The sequence below is a fragment of the Cottoperca gobio genome, chromosome 14 (genome assembly GCF_900634415.1).
Source record: "Cottoperca gobio chromosome 14, fCotGob3.1, whole genome shotgun sequence".
In the NCBI taxonomy this organism is placed as follows: Eukaryota; Metazoa; Chordata; class Actinopteri; order Perciformes; family Bovichtidae; genus Cottoperca; species Cottoperca gobio.
In genome coordinates, this window is record NC_041368.1 from 15224739 (window position 1) to 15246856 (window position 22118).

General features: G+C 39.6%; 1 protein-coding gene across 1 annotated transcript; it reads right to left on the reverse strand.

Annotated features, from left to right (window-relative positions):
• Positions 1-15955: 15955 nt before the first annotated feature.
• Positions 15956-22009, reverse strand: smyd4 (SET and MYND domain containing 4). The gene is made up of 10 exons (XM_029448199.1): positions 21812-22009; positions 21333-21477; positions 20983-21072; positions 18932-19946; positions 18289-18534; positions 17810-18021; positions 17529-17676; positions 17304-17420; positions 16651-16774; positions 15956-16494 (listed from the first exon to the last, which is right to left on the reverse strand). The coding sequence occupies exons 1-10, from the start codon at positions 21946-21948 to the stop codon at positions 16371-16373; spliced, it is 2358 nt and encodes a 785-aa protein (XP_029304059.1). The 5' UTR covers positions 21949-22009; the 3' UTR covers positions 15956-16370.
• Positions 22010-22118: the final 109 nt, after the last annotated feature.

Genomic DNA, 22118 nt, shown 5'->3' on the forward strand with positions numbered 1-22118 from the left:
CGAGTGTGGCTGCGTGGAAAGCTGCTGATCTGCGCTCCCTTGGTGGTATTTTTTACGCCTGTCAGAGAGAGAGAGAGAGAGAGAGAGAGAGAGAGAGAGAGAGAGAGAGAGAGAGAGAGAGAGAGAGAGAGAGAGAGCCTATATATTAAAGTTGTATTATATTATATAAGTAAACTAATTTTAATGTTGATGTGAAGTTGCATGAAGACTCAGTTATTGTTGTAATTTGTCTATGAGATAAAAAACACCAAACACAATCCTCCAGTTTGAACGATACAATCAGATTGTTTATCCTGACATAGATGGTTGCAGGATAATTGAACTCTAAAAAAGTTTGTTGTTTCCTTTCCACATCACGTTTTCCATCATTACAGTCTTAATGTATCTTTTGTTTGTTGTAAATCAGTTGCTGTAATTATGTGTGCGCAGTGGAGCCTGTTTAATGGGGGCGTTGGTCAGTTCTTTCCAATTGATCTCTTTTCCAAAGGAAGTAAACTGGCTTTTGGAGAGTTGGTCACGCTATCCACGTCTACAGCATAGAGTTGGCAAACAAATCAATACGCTTGAATACATAAGCTGCTTCCAACTCGGAGATTTGCATGAGCATGTGGTGCGGGACTGACATGGGACTGGGTCTGTCATGTTGTCTCTGCTCGTGACTGAACCAAGGACTTTACATTTGAGCCTGGAAGTAATGAGGATGTAGGGAATTATACTGTAATTATACTGTGGTGGTTTGAATCTTGGATATAAGGTGCTTAGTGATAGCACAGCACATCACTAAAATGCAATACTCCTTTTATCTACAATTGAAACAGGGACAATATTTTGACTCCACCGAACCATATAATTATGACACAGATAAGCCAGAAGAAAAGGGAATGTATTTGTTTATTCAAGTATTTTAGTGTTCAGCAAGAAATAGAGAGCGATAGAAAGAAAGTCTGCTCATAATAAGACACAGAGAGTTCAGCACTAAAGACAGCTCCACTCAGCACAACAGTATTCAGCATAAAGAAACTTGTATTTTTGCTGTGTTCAAACGAAGCAATGAAAGAAAAAGACTACAAATAGAACGATGAAGGGAAGAGAAGAGGAATGCAGTTTTGTTCTTCTTTTTAACCGACAACAAATAAAACATGAAAAATAAATACAGAAGGAGACAGGAAAGAAGATAGATCCAAATGGCAGAGCAGTGCAGTTAGTTCTGAGTACAGGATGAAAGAAGGAGTGTGAAGAAAGGAAAATACATAAAGAAGACGGGGAAGAAAGTCTGTTCAAGACAAGAGAGAGATTCAGGACCATGGATAGCACCGTGGAGTATACTGTATAAGATACTGGAAGTAATTGATAAGGGAAAGAAATACATGCTAAATGCTACTTAACAGTATCCATTACTTAATGTCACGTGTGGTCCCATTTATAATAGACATTGAACACAAAAATAACTTTCAGGATGACCTGACCACAATGGACTATTAACAAACCAAGTTCAAATCAAACCATTTGGGATTTACTTAATTGGAGCAAATGCAGAGTAACAGTAAGCTGCTATTACTCATTTAACATCCTGACACCCTGGTCACAAGGAGCGCAACTATAGGACTGTTCTTGTTTTACTCTTTCTGTGTGTGTGTGTGTGTGTGTGTGTGTGTGTGTGTGTGTGTGTGTGTGTGTGTGTGTGTGTGTGTGTGTGTGTGTGTTGTACGTCATCTGGATGAATACATTGCTTGCTGTGTTTATTTCAATGAATTAAATCCACAACACTATGTATCCAGCCTGTATGCTAGTCTCAAAGTGCCAGCTGTATGCACAGGTATACTATGCACCTGACAGTATGTGTGCATCCCAAACATTACGCCCATATGTGTTTGTTTAACATCCCTGTCTAGAACCATCGGCATTCATCGAATACTATAACAGCCACCACTCTTCTGGCTTCAGGCTTTCCTAAAACAATTGGAACCTGGCTGTAGATTTGCACCCATTAAGCCACAGCAGCACTAGTAAGGTAAGGGAACTGATGTTGGGCAATAACCTCTCGAGGTCTCAAATCCTCCCGCAGTTGTCAGAGATTGAGATTAATGTCCGGGCTCTGTGCAGCCCAGGTCCAGTTCCTCCACACTATCTGGGAAACCTTTTCTTTATGGACCTGGGTTTGTGCATTCTCATGTTGAAAGATGGACAGACCTTCCCAAAACTGCTGTAACAAAGTTCAAAGCACACTGTTGTCTAAAATATCAGTGTAGGATCCAACATTCACATTTCTCTAAATTGGAACTAATCAGAATCAGAATATTTTGTATTGCCATGTAGGTTTTCACCTCCAAGGAATGTGCTGTGGTTAGTTGGTGCTAATCGTCAAAAATATAAAAAAATTGACAATATATACAAAGTATAGACCCAAGAGGCCCAAACCATGAAAAACGAAAAAAAAGTAAACATGTGGAAGAGTATCCACATACTTTGGGCACAAAATGCACGGTACGGCTCAACTTGACACGACTCGGCTCTCTTTTGGTACCAGGTACTTTTCAAAATGTAGTTTTCCACTGCAGATAGTGCCCCCTTTAGTGTGATCAGCTGTTTGTCGTGGCAACGCCGCTTGAAACTGCGCAAATAGAAGACTTGCTGAATCATTGTTTTGGAAACATAACAGAGGAACGGCTGCACTTCGCCAATTGTAAGGTGAGGTTGAGTGAAAAATCTAATGCAATTGCTATTGAAAGTAGTTTGCTGTTTAAAAAACACAGGGTTCATGCAGGATGTCCCGTGATGCGCTAGTGACAATTCTTTCTGACCAATCAGTGGTTTGCAGTCACCTGTTAGCTCACTTGGAAACTCGGCTGAGGTGGTACTACAAATATTACTCAGTACCAGGTACTATCCACAACTTTTCCCAATGGAGAACCCAAACAGAGCGAGTCGCGGCGAGTAGAGCCGTACTATGCTGTGAAAACGTGGCAATAGTATATAAACAGTACAGTAGAATGCAGAATCACAACTGAGTCAATGACGCTACTTTTATCATAAGGGAATAGGCACAGATATGACAGTGATATTGATCTAATCTAAGTCAGCAAGAAAGCAAATAAGCATATTAATCAAAATAACAAACAATTTCTTGAAAGGACAATAGGAACCCTAGAAGACATATAGGCCCAGTGTTTGTGTGTATTTAACAGGGCTCATTGCACTTGGGAGCCTTGAGCTGATTGCAGTTCGCTGTCATGCTCATGAGCACTAAATCTGGAACGGCTGGACAACAACAGCAATGGTGGGGATATAAATATAGACACTGTGAGAGGTAGAGCAAGAGATACTGAGACAGAGAGACAACAAGTCAGAAAGCGGAAAAGAGTGATGGAGAATGGCCGTACTGCTGGTGCTGCTGATAAGCACAGAAGGGCCATATTAATGTCAGTTTGTTTTTCCTATTACAGCACATGGTATATTATTTCTTCCACCAAACAAACAAGGACATCTGCTCAGTCCTCCTCTTCTCCTCTCAGGACTCGTTCGCCTGCTCCACAAGTGTCCGCTCTATCTGCCGGCACAGAGAGCTGATTTAGTGGTGGCTGCTATTCACAGGCTGTTGCTGGGATATTGTTATGGTGCCCTCGTTGTGACCTTCAACTTGACACTGAACCTTGTAATTGATTTACTCAAGGCTGCCCATCCCTATCTCCTGACTACACTTTGTGTGTGTGTGTGTGTGTGTGTGTGTGTGTGTGTGTGTGTGTGTGTGTGTGTGTGTGTGTGTGTGTGTGAATGAGTGTAAACTTGTAACCAGTTGCAAATAACCTTGGCAGGTGAGTTTTCCTCATATCTTCAGGTGTGTCGTTATTTGATGGCTCTGATGCACATGCTAATTTAGCAGCAGCATGCTGTTTTTGTGTGTGTGCATGTGTGTGTGTGTGTGTACTGTGCAGTATGTATGCATGATTACATTTTGTGTGTGTAGAATTATTTGTCCACTGCAAATTCCACTCACACATTTTGATTTCCTCCTTCATCCTTCCTGCGTCACTCGTCATTCATTAACCTTGTTTTAACAGCCAACCTGATCTGTTTTTCGTCCTCCCTCCAGCTGGTAAATGACTGACACATGCAGGACTTCTTCATAGTTAAATACAATCAAATACGACCCAAGTAAAGGACAAGAGCATAACACAGCATGTGAAGACTGTGAAGACTTCAAGGCTTGAGGCTATCAAAATGCACAAAATACTTGGTCCAGTCCAGGATCTCCCAACATGACTCAGCACTATCTGGTACAATATCACACAGAGAGTATACTGCGTGAAGGTGCAACAATAGGTATGTAGTACCTTTATTGACAGAACTCACATTTACATGTGTTACATCGCTTATTTTAAATTGTATTTGTACTTACTTTTTAATGCCAAATTTCCCTTGGTATGAATAAAGTATCTATCTATCTATCTATCTATCTATCTATCTATCTATCTATCTATCTATCTATCTATCTATCTATCTATCTATCTATCTATCTATCTATCTATCTATCTATCTATCTATCTATCTATCTATCTATCTATCTATATCTATTTTTCTTGACCCTCGCCAAAGGCACATTTGCGATGCCCTTTGAGTGGGGAGGGATACAACATTATGAACAACTGTCCTAATAACTCTTATGTTTTGCAGGTTTTCGTTGCGACAGCATCAAAAAGATATAACGCGTAAAGCAACTTTTCCAACTTCTCCCAACCCATGTTCATGCTGCATTCAGAAGCCCCCTCTATAATGACTTTTTAATAACAGATTTGTTTCTTTAACTACTACATCAAACTGCTCTTTCCTTCCCACAGTTTTGCAGTATAATATTATTAATAGATTCTGTCCTTCTTTTTACCTTTGACAGATTAGCAATGTTCATTTTGGTTTTGCATGAAAAACACTTCAAACTCAGACAAACATTTATTTACTTCTCCGTAAAGAGTCAGAGACTTGCAATAACTTTGTTAGCACTGATAGCTTTGTATGTGCAGGATCATTACTGTCTGGAGGCGCACACACTTACACTGATGCTGTCCGTTAGATGAGTGCCAGGGGACTTACTGTGGTACACCAGGGTGCTCAGTGGTAACAGCAGTTAGTTTCATTCTTCCTTCTTAAAATCCTTCCTTAATCTTTCTCCTTGCACTGTGTGTGTATGTTTCATAGTGTGGGGTGAGAAGTTGAAGGACTCTGTAAAAACTGTGAATAATGTGGTTTACACACACACACACACACACACACACACACACACACACACACACACACACACACACACACACACACACACACACACACACACACACACACAAACACACAGTGGTCTTATACTATCTGATCAAACATAAAACTAGCAACACATGTGAACTTCTATTTGTCTGCTCAACCTGTCTCTAAATCTTTCTATCCGCAGACCTGCACCTTTAACAGTACTCCACTACTGGATGAATAAGAGATGGGGGGATGAGGGAGAAGAGGATGGAAGTGAGCGAGAAGTGAAGAAGTGCAGTGGAGTCCGAGCAGAGCCAGTGTGGGGATGAGGGTGTAAATGGATCTTGAGGAGCCGGTGTCTCCTGTCCCAGGACCATTAATTAGTCATTTAAATTTGTAATGGAGTGAGCTGGAGCCAGACAGACACAACCGGCCAAACAAAGCCAAATCACTCATTCAGAGGAGTTAGCTGTGGCTGTTGATCACTCTGTGAGTGCAAAGCTATAAATGATGTTGTCATGACTTTACATATGATTGAAGCGACTACAAGGAAACATTTTGTGTTAATTTTTGCCGGCTCCTGTGGACAAAAGCAGTAGTGTTTCCACAAGTGGCTACGCCTCGCGTCGCGTAAAGGTCTGGATCTTGCTAGCTCCTGCATTTGTTTTGGAAGTGAGTGAAAGATAGATGCAACTTATTTGTATTACCGTTTTTCAAATCCCATAATTCTCTCCATCTGTTCAATGACCGAGCAAGGTTGACTCTTGTTTTCGCCCGTGCTCTATCACTGTCCCTTTTAGAAATATTCTTTGGTACATTTCATACTATTTTCATTTCATTCTACATAATTCTATGTAGAACAATCTCATCCTGTTTCCTTTGAACTGGCTGAAGTGAAAATGTTATCAAAGGCTCTTCCAGTCTGTGTGCCGCAAATCATTTTGCCAGATTTTGCAGGAATTGAACAGCCATTAAGAATAACTACTGTATATAGAAATAGCTAATCTTCTCACTGATTGTCTCCTTGCTTATGTAGGTCATAAAGAGGCATCAAAACAAAACAAAAAAACAAGGTAAAAGAGAATATTAAAAACAAGACACATCCAAGCGCTTTATTTTCATAACATTTTCTTCGTCAGTTTTTTCTTTATACATTATAATATTATGTGATATGAAAATAATGTAATTTAAATAATATAATAGATATGATATAATATTCCATTAACCATCTTACTTGCCTGCTTATAATGAAAAGTTAATATCCCATTTCAAGGTTACAGATGAAGGATGTTTTTAAACCTTATAGTCACAGTGATGCATAAATTCATAATTTTACACATTACAGTCTTGACTGGGGACATATCACGCAGTGGTAATCCATAGTCATCAAAATCTTAAGATTTGGAGTCTGAATGCTATTTGATCTGCAAATAAATATTCCAGGGAAGTGGTGAAGATCATATCCACATGCTGTATATTCCTCTCTAAATAGATATGAGGGGTCTTTTGATTCATTACCAATGCAGTTAATTCGACTTCACCTGCACAAGTCAGAGTTTTATTAATTAAAACTCAAGAATCAAAGAACACTGACTTTGTCATGATCATGTAACAATCAATTGATGTGGATACTGACCAGCTAAGAGGATAAGTAGATTTAATTTCAACATATACGAGTCACGGATGAGTTTCTTACGGTTATTATGCCATGGTCTTAATAAAAAATGTTGTTTTTTTGTAGTTCGTCTACTACCACAGATTCGTGTACGTCTCAGTTTGGGAATATGTTCGAGCATTTTTTCATCCTGTTTGGCTACAAAATAAACCTTTAGGATTTGAGGTCATGAATGTGAATAAATATGATCATAGATCCGGGGTGATATGAGCTGATAGGCATGTAAACAGATACATTTATGTATATATTCAACCACCCAAAGTCCCTATGGCTTTACACGGTTTGAATTACACAATAATGACTCCTCCAGTAGCCGGATGGATTAGTTTACGTCTCCTCCCGGTCCATAATAACATTACATTTCTAACGATCATGTAACAAACAAATGATATGGATACTTGGCTTGCAATGTCTCTATTTAGATTGAATTACAAAACGGTTGATATCTGATGTTCAGGTGACCGCTGTTTGTCTTTCTGGCTGTCATTGACCGACGACACAGAGGTCCCCATGGCAGTTAAGACACTCCTGCTGAAGGGTGAAGTGTATCAGTGACACTGGAAAGTGAACTGTCTGAGTCAGGGCAAGACTTTGGCCGGCCACCAGTCCTATTAGAAGGGGTTAATCAGTTCCAGTGGTTGGCGATCGTGTTTCAGTATATCCACTATACGGATATAATGTTTTGGAAAAAGGAGAATTGCTTCCATTTGTCTATTAGATAATTACACTATGAATACTGTACTGTATGTGTTCTTTCTTTCTTTGGTACAAAATGTAGTCAGTCACTAATTTGAGCTTAATAATTGTGGTGATCCCATATAAGCCAAAATTAGCCTTATATTTGTGATTACATTTCAGAAATGTATTATCTCAGGATGAACTCCTTGAGATGTATCATCTCATTTTCAAGAGAGTCCGAAACACACCAAAGAAATGGTAAACAAATAATACAAGAAACAATCATTTGTAACACAACAATGACAAAAATCAAAAAACTGAAAAGCAGACACAATCGAAAGAAAAATAAAAGTTTTCCATTTTTAAATAAAGAAACAGTGAAAGCATGAAACATAAACAATTTGATGAGAAAATAACAAGAATTAAATTAAAGAGAAATTATGATAAATAACTTAGATTTACTGGAAACTTATTCCAATAAGAAGGAGCCTGAAACATAAAAGCTTTGATACTTCTTTTATCTACATAAAATAGTGCAATGCAAGAAAAAAGTCTGTCCATTTGTTTAGGTATACAGTAGCACGGGATCAGAGTTAACATTGGTCAGCCGCAGGGTGAGGATTTGGGTTTGTTTAAAGTCAGCAGTCCATCGAGGTCATCAAATAATCAGGTGGACAATGTGTTGAAACGTTGGTTACCTAATCGTTAAATACCAGCGCTAGGCTATGTAATCATAGTCAAATATAGTAAATAAAAGGACAAATAAAGGACAACGTTGTTTTTATAGCAGAGACATGTGCAGTTCCGTGCTGATTGTGACCTAGCCAGCCTGACATCACTCTCTCAACATCTTTCAATAAACCTTGGTGCTGTCAGGCTGTCCGGAAGGGGCAAATTAAGAGATAGTATTTATGTGTGGCATAGCCAGGCAATCAGAGTAATGCCCTCCATCCATCAGCAACCAGACTGCTCATTACTTCTCAATCAGGGGGAACTTTCCATAGCAAACTGCTGCCGTTCTGCATTGCATCCAGGGCAGCGGGATACTGTGCAGATGGATGACCAGAGACCAGACTGTAGTGCTCTCACCTCTTATCTCACTTATTTAATAATTAATGTATGTGTAGCTGATGAGAGATGTGTGATGAGAGATCTCCACGTCTGTGCAAAAGCTGGTAACCATCAAATACTGGTGGAAATTAGTAAGTACTTAAGAAATGAAGTACTGTACTGAAATACAATCTTTGGGTATTTGATACTTTACTTATTTGTGTAAGTGTATTCTTCTACTGTACCACATTTATTTGACATTAATATGATAAGATTATAAAATACAACATATTATCATGGATTCCCATTCTTGTTACTACTACTATAACTATTACTACTATTATTACTATTAATTCTCACTGGTCGGTCGATGTTCTTATTTCTAAAAATGTTTTGTCAATGCAACTTCCGTGGAAGCTCATGCGATGTGCGGCGCATTGTGTGGGAATGAAATGTGCTATATAAGTAAGTTTTGCTTACCGGCTTCATTACGGAAAAGTAGTCTCTAGGTGGGACCCTTGTTACATTTATTGTGACCAGTTCCAGAAAAGTCCAGAATATGAAATTTGTGTAGTTGTGGTATTTGTTTTGTCCCTGCGCCATTAATCACCTCATTATCACAGAGACTTATTTTGTAACCTAACACCTAGGTTGGGAGCCACTGAACTAAACAACCTAGCTCCACACAAATGTGTTAAAACTAGCTCCAACTAGACTAAGCCACTTATTAACAGGAGGACCAGCAAGTATTATCCCTGCTGTAGTGTTAGGACACTTGAACACGACACCAATTGCCAACCTGCTCTGCAGCTGATCTTTTCATGTGAAGGGAGAAGGAAATTTCCCTACAGAGAGCAATAAAGAAACACATTACATTGCAGGGGGAGGGAGGGATAACTGATAAAGGAGAAGCATGTGCAGTCATCCAAGTCATCGGGGGAAATGTCTTCATTATCCATCCACGTTTCACCACGGTGCTGAAAATACTCGTGCCATTACGTCCGAGAACAGAGCGGGACATTTGCAGAGAAAAGAAGGCTCGGATAGATAGATCTTACATTTATTATGGTGAAGCTTATTAAAAAAGGGGAGGTCATTATTTTTATCTGGAGAGTAGCGAGAGAGAGATGGACCTATTCTTAGCTTTTACCCCTGTGGCTGATCGACAAGATGGATCTACAGTTTTATGTGAGCCTGTTTTAGAACCCCAAGCCTGACTGCCAAACTACTGCTTCATCACACATTGGTTTGTCAGATGAACAGTTATGAAAAAAAAAGAAAGAGTTGCAGTTCTTCAGTTACCATATGCTCCGTGCCACAGGCGGCAGCGTGGAATGCTGACGCCACAACATATAAACTAAGTAAATAAATAAGTTTCCCCCAAGGGGCGACTCAATATTCCTCGATATTTTTTATTAGCTTTTTTAGGCACCTGGGTTAATGTTCCCTGGAGGGGGATGAATAATGTCAGCAGTATTTAGCTTTCATATCTGGGAACATCATAACAAGAGAGCAGAGGCTACACTCTGGGGATGGGAGAAAGCAATCCTCCATAGAGTTTGTCAACAACATCTCCTCCCATTGAGGAAGATAATGTGATGTAAATTAAACTAAAATTATGCTAAATAAAAACTGCACTCATGTAAATACGAGCTTATAAAATTGCTGAGGATTTAAATGACAATAACCAGCCGATATAAGGTTAAACTTAACTTACTCACAAACAAAGAAACAAAGAAAGAGTCTTGAGCCACGTTTGGCTGCACAATGGTTCTCTGCGCTAAATGCTAACTTTAGCTTGCCAACCACATGCATGCTCACAATTACAATGCTAACATGATAAGGATAAGCAGGTGTAATCTTTGAGCGCCCCAACGTGCTAAGATTTCCTAATTAGCACTAAACACAAAACACAGCTGAGGCTGATGAGCAAAAACCAAAGAATCTGGAATTTCTTTCATTTTGACCTAATAATGGCGCTATTTGAAAAGTTTAAAGATCATCAAAGTTATTACAGATCATATACAGTACATACAGTACGTACATACAGTACATACAGTACATACAGTACATACATACAGTACATACATACAGTACATACAGTACATACAGTACATGCATACAGTACATACAGTACGTACATACAGTACATACAGTACATACAGTACATACAGTACGTACATACAGTACATACAGTACGTACATACAGTACATACAGTACATACAGTACATACAGTACATACAGTACATACATACAGTACATACAGTACATACATACAGTACATACATACAGTACATACAGTACATACATACAGTACATACATACAGTACATACATACAGTACATACATACATACAGTACATACATACATACATACAGTACATACAATACATACAGTACATACATACAGTACATACAGACAGTACATACATACAGTACATACAGTACATACATACATACATACATACATACATACATACAGACAGACAGACAGACAGACAGACAGACAGACAGACAGACATCGTACATTTTGGTTAGAGAGTTGTTGAAACATTTCACTTAAAGCCACACATGTCAACCTCATGGTGGCGTAAGAGGAAACGTCAAAAGGATCATCTATGTGAGCAGGATTCATCCTCTGGGGAACATGAATATTTGCATAAAATATCATGGCAATCCATCCAACAGTTCAGTCAGGTTCGACCCACTAACTGACAGATCAACATCCCAGTGTGGCTAAAAATGCAGAATATTATAGTGCCGTTCAAATTGTAACCTTGTAGGTTTCGGGCTGCTTAGTCATAGGTGTGTGTGTGTGTGTGTGTGTGTGTGTGTGTGTGTGTGTGTGTGTGTGTGTGTGTGTGTGTGTGTGTGTGTCATTGTGTTCCAGCAAGGTGATCAGACTGTTTTAGGAGAGTGATTGCCGGTGGGTGTACTGGCCCAGCTGACCCTCACCTTTTCCAGTAGTGTCCTCACCTCTCATGCACACGTGCCAAGCCCCTGAAATTACACCAGCCTTCAAAGACATACAGTAGATCGTGATTCTCCTTCAACTCGCAAGCCTCCTCTCTCTGTCTAATAATGAATTGAATGTTGAAATTGTAGCCTGCAAGCTCGAGCAAAAACTAATGAATGTTTCTATTTTTGCTCCCGCACAAGTCGAAAACAACCAAGTATTTCCAAACTGTTTTAAATACGTCATTGTACTTTAACATTTGGTGTTGTGTGACTATAATTTACTGTCAGCCATTTCCATAATAGTCGGTAATAACCTTGCCTTCTTGAGAGATTGATGGGGATTTTATTTTTACATGAGCAACAGCCACATTACCATCGTCTGCATCATGTATCAGATGTCGTATCTGTGGAAAGAGAGTATGAAAGATCGAAGAGACTGACTAAAGGAACAAATCCACTTAAAGGCAGATGCAGACATCGGAGAGCTTCAGGAGGTTGGAGCTCACAGAGAAAGTGAGTGGCTTATGTAACTATGAGGATGGAAGGAAGTCAAAAGCAGATATTTTGTCGGATAACGTCGGACATGAGATGAAGTGCAGGTTGAGGGATTTGCACTGAAAAGGAGATCAATGGGTTAAGTACCACACTTATAATAAATTGTAAACACAAATAGCAACCCCAAACTATTAAAGTTTTAAAAGAGAGAGCATAAAGCTGAACAGTTCCAGGACAACATTATTGCTTGCCTTTTGGTTTTAGTTTCAATTTGTCTTTTGGGTTGTGTTTCTGAGCGTGACCTTAGTAGTGCTGTAGTGGCAATGATTGTAAGTATTCTGCATCTGCTCTTCTATTGGTCAGATACACTGACAGAAACATCTGCAAAGCTAAGCTCCAAAGCAAAAACTCAAGAAAAGACAAGTGAGAAACACAAACCAAAAGACAAGGAAAGTGAAACTCCACCAATTCTACACATCAAGATCAGTTTACTTGTCATGAGGCGTACCTGAATGTACCTGTGAAAAGGGAAAAGGATCTGGAGGATCTGAGTGATGTCATCAGGGTTAACACGGCTACACATGTTTGCTGTAAAGAAACTAAGAGCGCTGCGTTTGAAAGATGTGGAAGTTTACCAGGCAAAGAGGGTCAAAAAGAGTTCTTAAAAAAGCTATTATGTGCATTGTGGGAATTGTACCAACCCGAATTAGAAACTATAAGTCAGAATTTCTTAAAACAACAACAATTAACAATTTTGACAATTCTTCTATGGATTGGAAAAGTCGGTAAATCCACCAGTTTGGTCCGAACTGGAAATTTCTCAACAGCGCTTGGTGGGTCTGTGAACATACTTTCATGGTCTACAGATGAATCCTACTGACTTTGGTGATCCCCTGATTTTCTTCCAGCACCACCAGCAGGTTCACATTGTGCTCAGAGTGAAATTCCTCAATAGCTATCACCCAGACTCTTCACCTAGTGGCATTATCACGTACATTTTTTAAATTTGTCTTGATTTATTTATTGGTTTGTTTTTAGTTATATAGGGCATTGCACCCTCACAGAGCCGCTGGTATAGCTGTCGACTACAAGTCTGGTTTTAAATCTGTCTCTTGTGATCCCCATTCTTTACCATTCCAGACATACCTTCAGACTGAAGGTCAGAGTTCATTGTTATGGTTACTAGTTGTGTGTATAATTCATGCAGTGTTGGTTGTAATGTTTAAGACCGGCGGCTTAGAAGAGACAAGATGAGTCTGTCAGTCTGTGTTACAGATATTGACGCAGGCCTTGTCACAGAATACACACGTGACAGCTTTTTGTTCGCGGTCTGGCCAATTTTGATTGCATTATGTATAGCAAGACATCTGATAAGCCCGAGATCTCAGCCACTGGAAATGGCCTCAAATGGCACTGGACTGTCAAATAAGAAACCTGTGATACTGCAACAGACTGACTGTGTTTATCTTTCTCATGCTCCTCTTCCCTCCCTACTTCACAATATTTAGTTTGCGAGTGTTTTTCCTTTTGAACATGAGCTCACATTTTCTCCCTGAGCTCCTGCCTGTTATAGCAGCTTAGAAAAAAAAGAAAAGCAAGCAAGCAAACAAACAAACAGAAATAACTCAGAGAACATGACTGTGATTTTAGATCTTGAGATGTTCAGAATTTGAATATGAATAGTCTTTAATATTTCTAGGATTACTATCACAGCTATGTTATCACTAGCTCTACTTTAGGGGATGTTAAGCAACATCTCCTATTGTGTGCCGTATCTCTCTTTGTCAATGTAAGCAATGTTATCTCTCGCTCTACAGTTTTAGATTGTAAGCCGCATCAGTGACTCTCTCTGTAAGAAGACATTATCTGACAGGTCACGTTAACATTATGTTAATAAACAGTAGCTCATTAGAGGACAAACTGTACAAAAAGGGACGTGCTTTGGATTTGCTAAGAGGGATTTGAGCGGAAAGTGGAATTATTATATCAGGTTCATTTAAATGTAAAATCTGGGTACAGACTGTAGTCAGCATGATTCAGTCAATTCTCTGATTACCAAGAGAAGAAAAGAAAATACAACTTGTAGTTACTTTGACTTTATAGAAAGCATCCGAAAGTATGTTTTGCATGTTTGTATAGCTTAGTTTGGCAAAGACAAAAAACATTATTTACTGTATGGCAAAATGTGCAAAAAAATAAAAACAAAAGTACAACGTTAATATACACACAAAATGAAATAAAAGATTATCTTGGGTTATAGAACATTGATTTCGAACAAGTATGGACAATGAAATGCTGTTTACAAATACAAAAACAATACAAATTACAAATGCTAAATCAACATACATCAAACATTAATACCAAATACAAATATGTCAAAATGGGCAAAATACACAAAAATAGTAACATATACAAAATAGCAAAGCAGTTAACACAAGATAGCAAACTTGGTTCAAAGTTTAAAGTGAAAGTAAAAAAAGTGAACAGTGCAGATATAAAGTGGCAGCAGCATATAAATGGCAGTGTTGCACATAAAGTATGCTATAGGTGCATGTCCTTGGGTATATTGTCCTTCAGGAGTTTATTGTTTATTGTTCAAGGCTTTGATAGCCTGTGTGAAGAAACTCTTCCTCAGTCTGTCAGACTGTGATTTGTGGCTGTGCAGGCGATTGCGATCACAGCCACACAAACAGCACGATGTTGCGGTGGTAGGGGTCCTTTATTCTCCTCCTAGCTCTGCACCTCCTGTTGTAAAGGCTCTGCAGGGAGGGGAAGGCAAGATGATATATTTGTCTCTAATACTTTTTGACAATTGATCCTTTGAGTCCCTTTTCAAGGAGAAAATACCAAACATTTAATGTTTCCAGGTTCTCGAATGTGTCTTACGTTATAGTAAATTTAACATTTTGGTGTTTTGAACGGTTTGTCGCACTAAACAATACGTAACTAATGTCACATTAGGCTGTAGCATATTGTGATGGATATTTTTATGTTTATTTTAATTTATACACCAAACGATTAATCTAGAAAATAATCAGCAGATTAAATAGATAATGGAAATTAATTGCTAGTTGCAGCTAAACTTAGTTTTCTCTGAATGTCTCGGGTTTCAACAAAGTTATATATAATATTGTTTCATTAGTGTAGTCCCAGCAGCTCTTGAATAACTTTACTGTTTTCTGGTCCTGAACCTAATATTTAGCAGGAACGTGTCTGTGTGTGTAGCCTTCGCTCACAACTCCTCATGCTGATATCACCAGCTGCCTCTCCCGTGAGTTTTTTGTCTTGACCTTGACTTTCTGGAAGTACGTACCCACGTCTGTCAGATTGGCTGCCCTCCAGATACTGTTGATGTCTAACTGGCAGATGCCTCAGGAGTTCCAGCTGTGATCGAGATTGTATTGTCTTCACTCAACATGAGCTTTCAATCATCTCTGAAAGCCAATGACCCTCTACAGCAGGGGTGCGAGTAATCAGACCCCTTCTTTTCTTGCTGTTGTCGTGGCACATTAGCGTGTATTCCCAATCCACCATTTATATGGAAGGTTACTAATTGATTTCCAAGTTGAGAGAAGAAAAAAAACTACATAATGCTTTAATAGTACTGGCTCATAATAACTTTTAAGTTGACGGTACAAAGGTCTTGGGGGACACGGGATGAGTACTGTACATTCAAGAGTCAGAGCTTCTTCTTGCTTCACGGCCATCAAAGCATGAAATTGAATTTGTCGGTGGATAACTGCTGCCACCTAAAGGTCAGAGGTCTACCTATATGTGTATGTAGTAGCTTGAATTTAAACATTGATTAACTTTCAACAGTGAATACCTTTTTAGTTTTTTATTTGCTTCAAATAAAAAAGTCCACAATCAAGAAAAACACAGCCATTTAATGTGGTTTCATTTAGAGGAGTACATGTAACCTGGTGGATCTGATGCCAGACTACCACTGAAGCATGACATTGAGATTATTAATGGATACTTTCGGACACCAAGAGGTCAGAGAGCCCCAATCAAATGAATGTATACCTGTGGCCAGTTAGAAACTTTGCAGACTTGCATGTAGCTTCTAAAACAGAAGAATGATGTACTGTATATCAGTGTAAAAGTACCTGTATATATATATACATACAAACAAGTGTGTATAAACAGTTACATATCAATTTCTTACTACATACAAATACATGGTCCAAAAATAGAAACGTTCACATATTTTCAATCACATTGACTGATTTCAAAACTATAATTATATTGTAAAGATTTCCGCTCTTGTGTATATGCAAGACTATTCTCGTAGACAGTCCTCCATAGCTTGCAGCTCCTGTAATTCTTGACAGTGAGGGCCACCGTGAAGGCAGAGGAGTTGTCTGACCGTGGGGATGACGGCGAGGGCTGGGCCTCTGGCACCACTGGGACAAAGATAGGAGAGAGACACAGAGCTGTAATTTATATCAATAAATGTCGGTCAAAATAGTTGTTTTATTTGCATGCACATTTAACATCAGACATTTAAATAACGGCACGCCCTGAAAATTGTCCCTCACTGTTTAGTACAAATCACTCACCCGTTGAAGTGTAGCTGAGCTAATTTGAAGAGTTGTCTACCCAATTCAATACTGTCTTCTCCGTACTGGAAGCCAATAGCTACAGCGCTTCTCTCCAGATGTGATGCAGCATTATTCCAGTCACCTACAGGAACAGCAGAAAAAGTAAGGAAAGCAGTAAGAGGAACAATCCAAAGTGACATCCCAGGGTGTCTGAGAATGTTGTTATTGGTTTCCTGGCTTTAGCTACACATCTTAAATGAACATGATACTGTTAAGCATTTTAGCTAATTAACACAACAGCATGTGGCCAGTCATCACTGTGCTTGTTTAGGAGCTGCTAGTTCTACTCTTCTATTAAAGCCTGCTACAGAACATACTTTTTGGAAAAAGTGTCAGGGTGGCTATTTCTGACCTATTTTTCTGCTGTTTGGAATAGTGTTTGAGTTGTGATAACTCAACTAATGGAGCCATCTCTAGCCCTCTGTTGGTGTTAAGCCTAATGAAATCCCCAGAGTGCACTGGGGTTTTTAGAGCCAGACCTTTTCAGATAGCAACCTTCCAGGAAGTTAACGTTAACACGCTCAGCCAATCGGTAGAGAGGTTCGTTAATGGTAAAACCGCAACAGTAGGGATGTATTCACCACAAAGCTAATATGCATTATTATTCTCACCCATTGTAGCATATGCTCTGGCCGTGGCATCTGCGAGCTCCCCGTGTAGTGGGTGCAACTCTGCAAGGATCAGTCCAGACTGACTCTGGGTCTTTGTCAACAGTCTCAGAGCCTCATCTGAGAGAAGGAGGAGCAGAAGAACAACATGGAGATGTAAGACCTTATGAACACATGACAGTGACACATTACTGTATCAACATTTTGATGTAGTTTTGTCACAACCACCTGGTCTCTCTCTTTCCATGAGGTCCACAGCCTTCTCCAGACCGACCCTGATCTCCTGCAGCCTGTGGCTCACTTCAGATGAAGATATACGATGACCACAGGATGAATGCGAACACATAAATCCTATCCCTCTGTCGCTGCTGCTTTTCTGAAAATCAAATCAAATTCTCAAATGAAGCAAGATAAATCTCGAGAGAGAGAGAAACTCATCAATAAGCAGTACAATTAATAATGTATAATTGTAAGGAAGAAAATCCACAAAAACTCTTAAGAACGCCTACTTTGAGGGATGCTTTGCATTTCCCACACAGAAGTCCAGACTGTGGACCCACTCCAACATCTGAGCACTGCTGTCTGCCCTCTGAACCCTCCTCTTCCTCCTCTTCCGGTTGCTGCTTCTGCAGACTGCAGGCCTCACACTGACAAAGGAAATAGTACTGTTCCTGCAGCAGACGCTGGCGTTCTAGGGTCACCATCCTACTGCTGTGAGGACCTGAGGGAGGGAAGATAGGGCTTGATAACAGTACAAGTTCTAACTCACAATAAGAAAAGTAACAGAACAACACTGCAAACTGAAAGCAATGACATCATTTCAACCTAAGTTCAGCTGAATAATGTTTAGCCTAAAGCAAAACAGTCCAAACAGCATTTTTTATCTACACTCTATGTAAGGTTATGTTTTGCAATGCACCCTTGTATCTTATGAAATATGTCAGCACCCTAACAATCCTTTTGCAAAATCATGTGGTAATGTTCTTACCATAGCAGTGCAGGATCTCTTGTCCAGCAGTGATAACTTTGGCTGCTCTGACAGTGACAGTGACTCCACAGTCTGTGCTTCTGTACTCAGCCACACTGTCACTGAATTCTGCAGACAGACTGGTTCCAGTGCTGAACACCAGACTGGTGTTGGGACAGCAGGAGTGATTCAGGAGACTGAGACTTGGGAATATTGCCGTCGCAATGCGAATTTCCCTTCTGGACTGCACTGGTGAGTTTGCCGTTCCTGTGAGATGCAAGAACCAGAAAGTAAAGGTCATTGTGTGACTTAAAAACTGTCATAGCTGAAGATGCAACTATTAAAAAATGTTTATTCTATAGTGGATTGTACTGCAGTTTAAGCGTGGTGACAATTACAGTAGAGCTGAATCAATTAGTCAATCACCAGAAAATGAATCGACAACAGTTTAAATAAACCATTAAAATGCCCAACTTTCACTGGTTATAACTTCTCCAATGTAAATGTTTGTTTTCTTCTATAAGCAACTCAATTTTGGATACTCAAGATTAAACGAGGGGAACAAACTGCTTTCATGTTTCTGACTTTGAGACATTATTATTAATTTTTCATTGTGACAAATCTCAATTTGAGGCAAGGTGAAAACACTTGTGAAATCAATCACCTGTATCTTGCAACATGAGGATTGCCTGGGCGTTACACCTTAGCTGCAGGATGTGCCTCAGGACTGCACTTCCCAGTAGCCACATCTCCGAGCTCCAATTTGCGAGACCTCCCTCCTTGTCTGGTGATTGGCTGTTCGCCCCTAAGGGTCTGCTAATGTCCCAGGAGGCAGGAGGAGGTCCTGCCTTGCTGAGCTTTAGGTACAGTGTTGCTACGGTAAGCGCACACAGGAAACGCACACCAGGGCTGTGGTGATCCAGGTGGTGCCTTAAGTGAAACACGCTCGGGTAAGAGTCACCGTAGTATGAAGCGAAAGGATCGGGTTGATTTGAATCCCTGGACTCTCCGTTAAGGCCGCTTGCCTCTGGCTTTGTGTGCTCGTCTCGGATTGGATCACTGGCCATTTGGATGTTTTTTAACCCCGCCTTTAGTGTTACCCTCAGAGCGAGCTGTGACATCACACCCATCACCATCAGATCTGCTCCCAGTGGACACTCCCAGCGGTGATGTTCCTCCCAAGCGTCTCGCTGACAGGAAGTTGAACAGTATCGGCTGTAGCTGCAGCCCTCACACGGCACAGGACACAGAGTTTCAGTTAAACACCTGTGACAGCGCCTGTGTTCCACTCCAAGCAACACTCCTCTCTCTGCATCCTGCCTTCCTCCATTCTCTTTCACCTCCTCCATCCCTGGTATAAGGACACAGCTGTATGGCCTGTCATGAAGGAACACCTCCCCTGCTGCTATTCTCTCTGCAGCCACAAGGTGTCGACCTTTCTCCGGGCTGAAGCCAACAGCAGCTTGAGGACAAATCCCAAATGTGAGAGGTCCAACAGATTCCCCTTTTACTTTGTCTGGATCTTTATGATTCTTTGAGGCAGAATTAGGATGATCCTCTTTTGCCTTTTGATCCACGGCGAGATGCTTGAGGCATTGTGTGCGACGGTCCTCTAGTTTGTGTGAAAGATGAGAGGGATAGCTGTTCTTCAGAGCTCCTTCAATGTCATCAAGGGATTCCTGAGGGATAAAAAGAAACACTAAAGTGTAAAGATGACTGACATTTTAATAACTTATTCAAGTCAGAATTTTAGCTTTAAGATGTTGAGACAGGTCTAAGACTGAGTACGGATCTAAACCTAAACCAGAAGATGCAGACAGGAATGATGATAATTACTATAAATATCCTACACATTTCAGATTTCATCTGTAGAGTAATTTAGCGCTACACAAGTAGTATCAACAGCACATATAAGACTTTGGAATGTGTCGGACTTCAAGTAGTGAAACAAGGTTGAGTTAATCAGGCAATTATGAGGCCAATAAGCTTTAATTAAAGGAGGCATTATAGAAGATGATATCTTTGTTCCAGAAGTACCCGGACAGCTACAATAATCTCTCAACGATATTTCATCGGTTCCTGGAAAAGGTTCCTGCAGTAAAAACAGGCTATATAATAATAATAATAATAATAATAATAATAATAATAATAATAATAAACTTTAATTGGATGGCACCTTTCATACAAGAAATGCAGCACAAGTGCTTTGCAATAAAGAAGAATAGACATAGAATGTCATAGTTAATGGAAAATACGACGGAAAATAAAACACACTTAATAAAATAAGGTAAACAATTAAAATAAGATTAAAAATGTACAAACATAAGATGGAAAAGAATACATAATAGTGATACATATGCCCTGTGGGTGAAAGGCTGCCATAAATACTGAGACATTATTATAAAATAACTTATTAATGTGCTCTTGCAAATCATCTGCTATTTGTGTGGCCTTTAGATTGGACAGTGTGTTAAGCATATGTCGATACTGTTGTGTGTACATATAATTAAAACATGATGATAATATCACCTGCAGAATTCCTGCAGTCAAGTCTTTTTTTATTTGATCACACCAAGGTGAAACAATCTGTTAGACGTCTACAGGCCCGTTTTCACACAACAAATAGGAAGCGGAACTGGTTTAAACAGGTTTTTAATGATACCACAAGTATAACACTATCTCATTATTAGATTGTTTAAGATGGTGCCATCTTACCTGGTAGTGCTGCAGATGGTAGAGCGCAGCAGAGCGGTTGGCATAACATAGAGACAGCTGCTCAGAACTTAGAGGAGCTAAACATATGCCCTGTGATGACAGGAGACAGAGAAGCTTGAAGTTAATGCATATTAATTAGGACAGTAAGGCCCATCATGCTATATAATCCCAAATGCATTTTTACACTATTCTCAAAATATAAACTATTTATTTTTACATTATATTTTAGCTACAGCTACTATGATGAAATTGAATGGTGCACTTAAACATAATCCAATTTTGTATTTTAGCAGGTTGAAGTTTCTTTTCACTGGCTCATAGGAAGCAATTGAATAATATGTTCTCTTCACCTGTGAATAGTGCAGAGCGGCTGCAGTGTAGTCTCTGGTCTTGAAACAAGAGTTGCCCCTCTCCCTGCATATTGCTGCTTGCTCTGCATCCTTCTGTACAGAGTATCCTGCAGAGATTGACTGCAAGAAGTCCAGATCATCTTGGCTATGAAAGAGAAATAGAGACAAATTACAGAGAAACTTTCTCTATGATCAACAACTGAATCAGTGCCTCAAAATGTCAGCAAAAGCTAGGGTTTATTGTTTATGGTCCTAGACAAGTTCCGGAAACCTATGTTCATATCATTAGCAAAGTGAACGTACAATGTACACATTAGTTCAAGTGGCCGAATCAAAAACAAGTCTCCGTACCCTAATAGTTGATCAAAACAGTATGCTTAACATAATTCATGGCCCTTTGTTTAGTTAATAAACTGTGGTCCCAGATATTAGCTGGAAACCCACATGCGCCAAACTACAGAAGTAAGCTAGCTACTCACTTTGTCAGAGTTAGGGTACATTTAAAAACATCATCTATTTCAAGCAGGGATATGAACTTTTCCTTTAGCTCGGGGTCGAGTACGGTCCATTTCTGTGCAACATGATCTTGCCACTGGACACACGGAAGATCCATCATGAACTACAAATAAACCACATGGGCAACGGATGACCGTTTGTTTTGAGTCAGTTTCACGCCTGTTCACGGCACCACTGTCAAGTTAGTGTAGATGAAAAGAGAGTTTCCGACCAAAAACCTTCAAAATAAAACCTTTACTGACTTAATTTATTGCTGAACGGAACTATCAA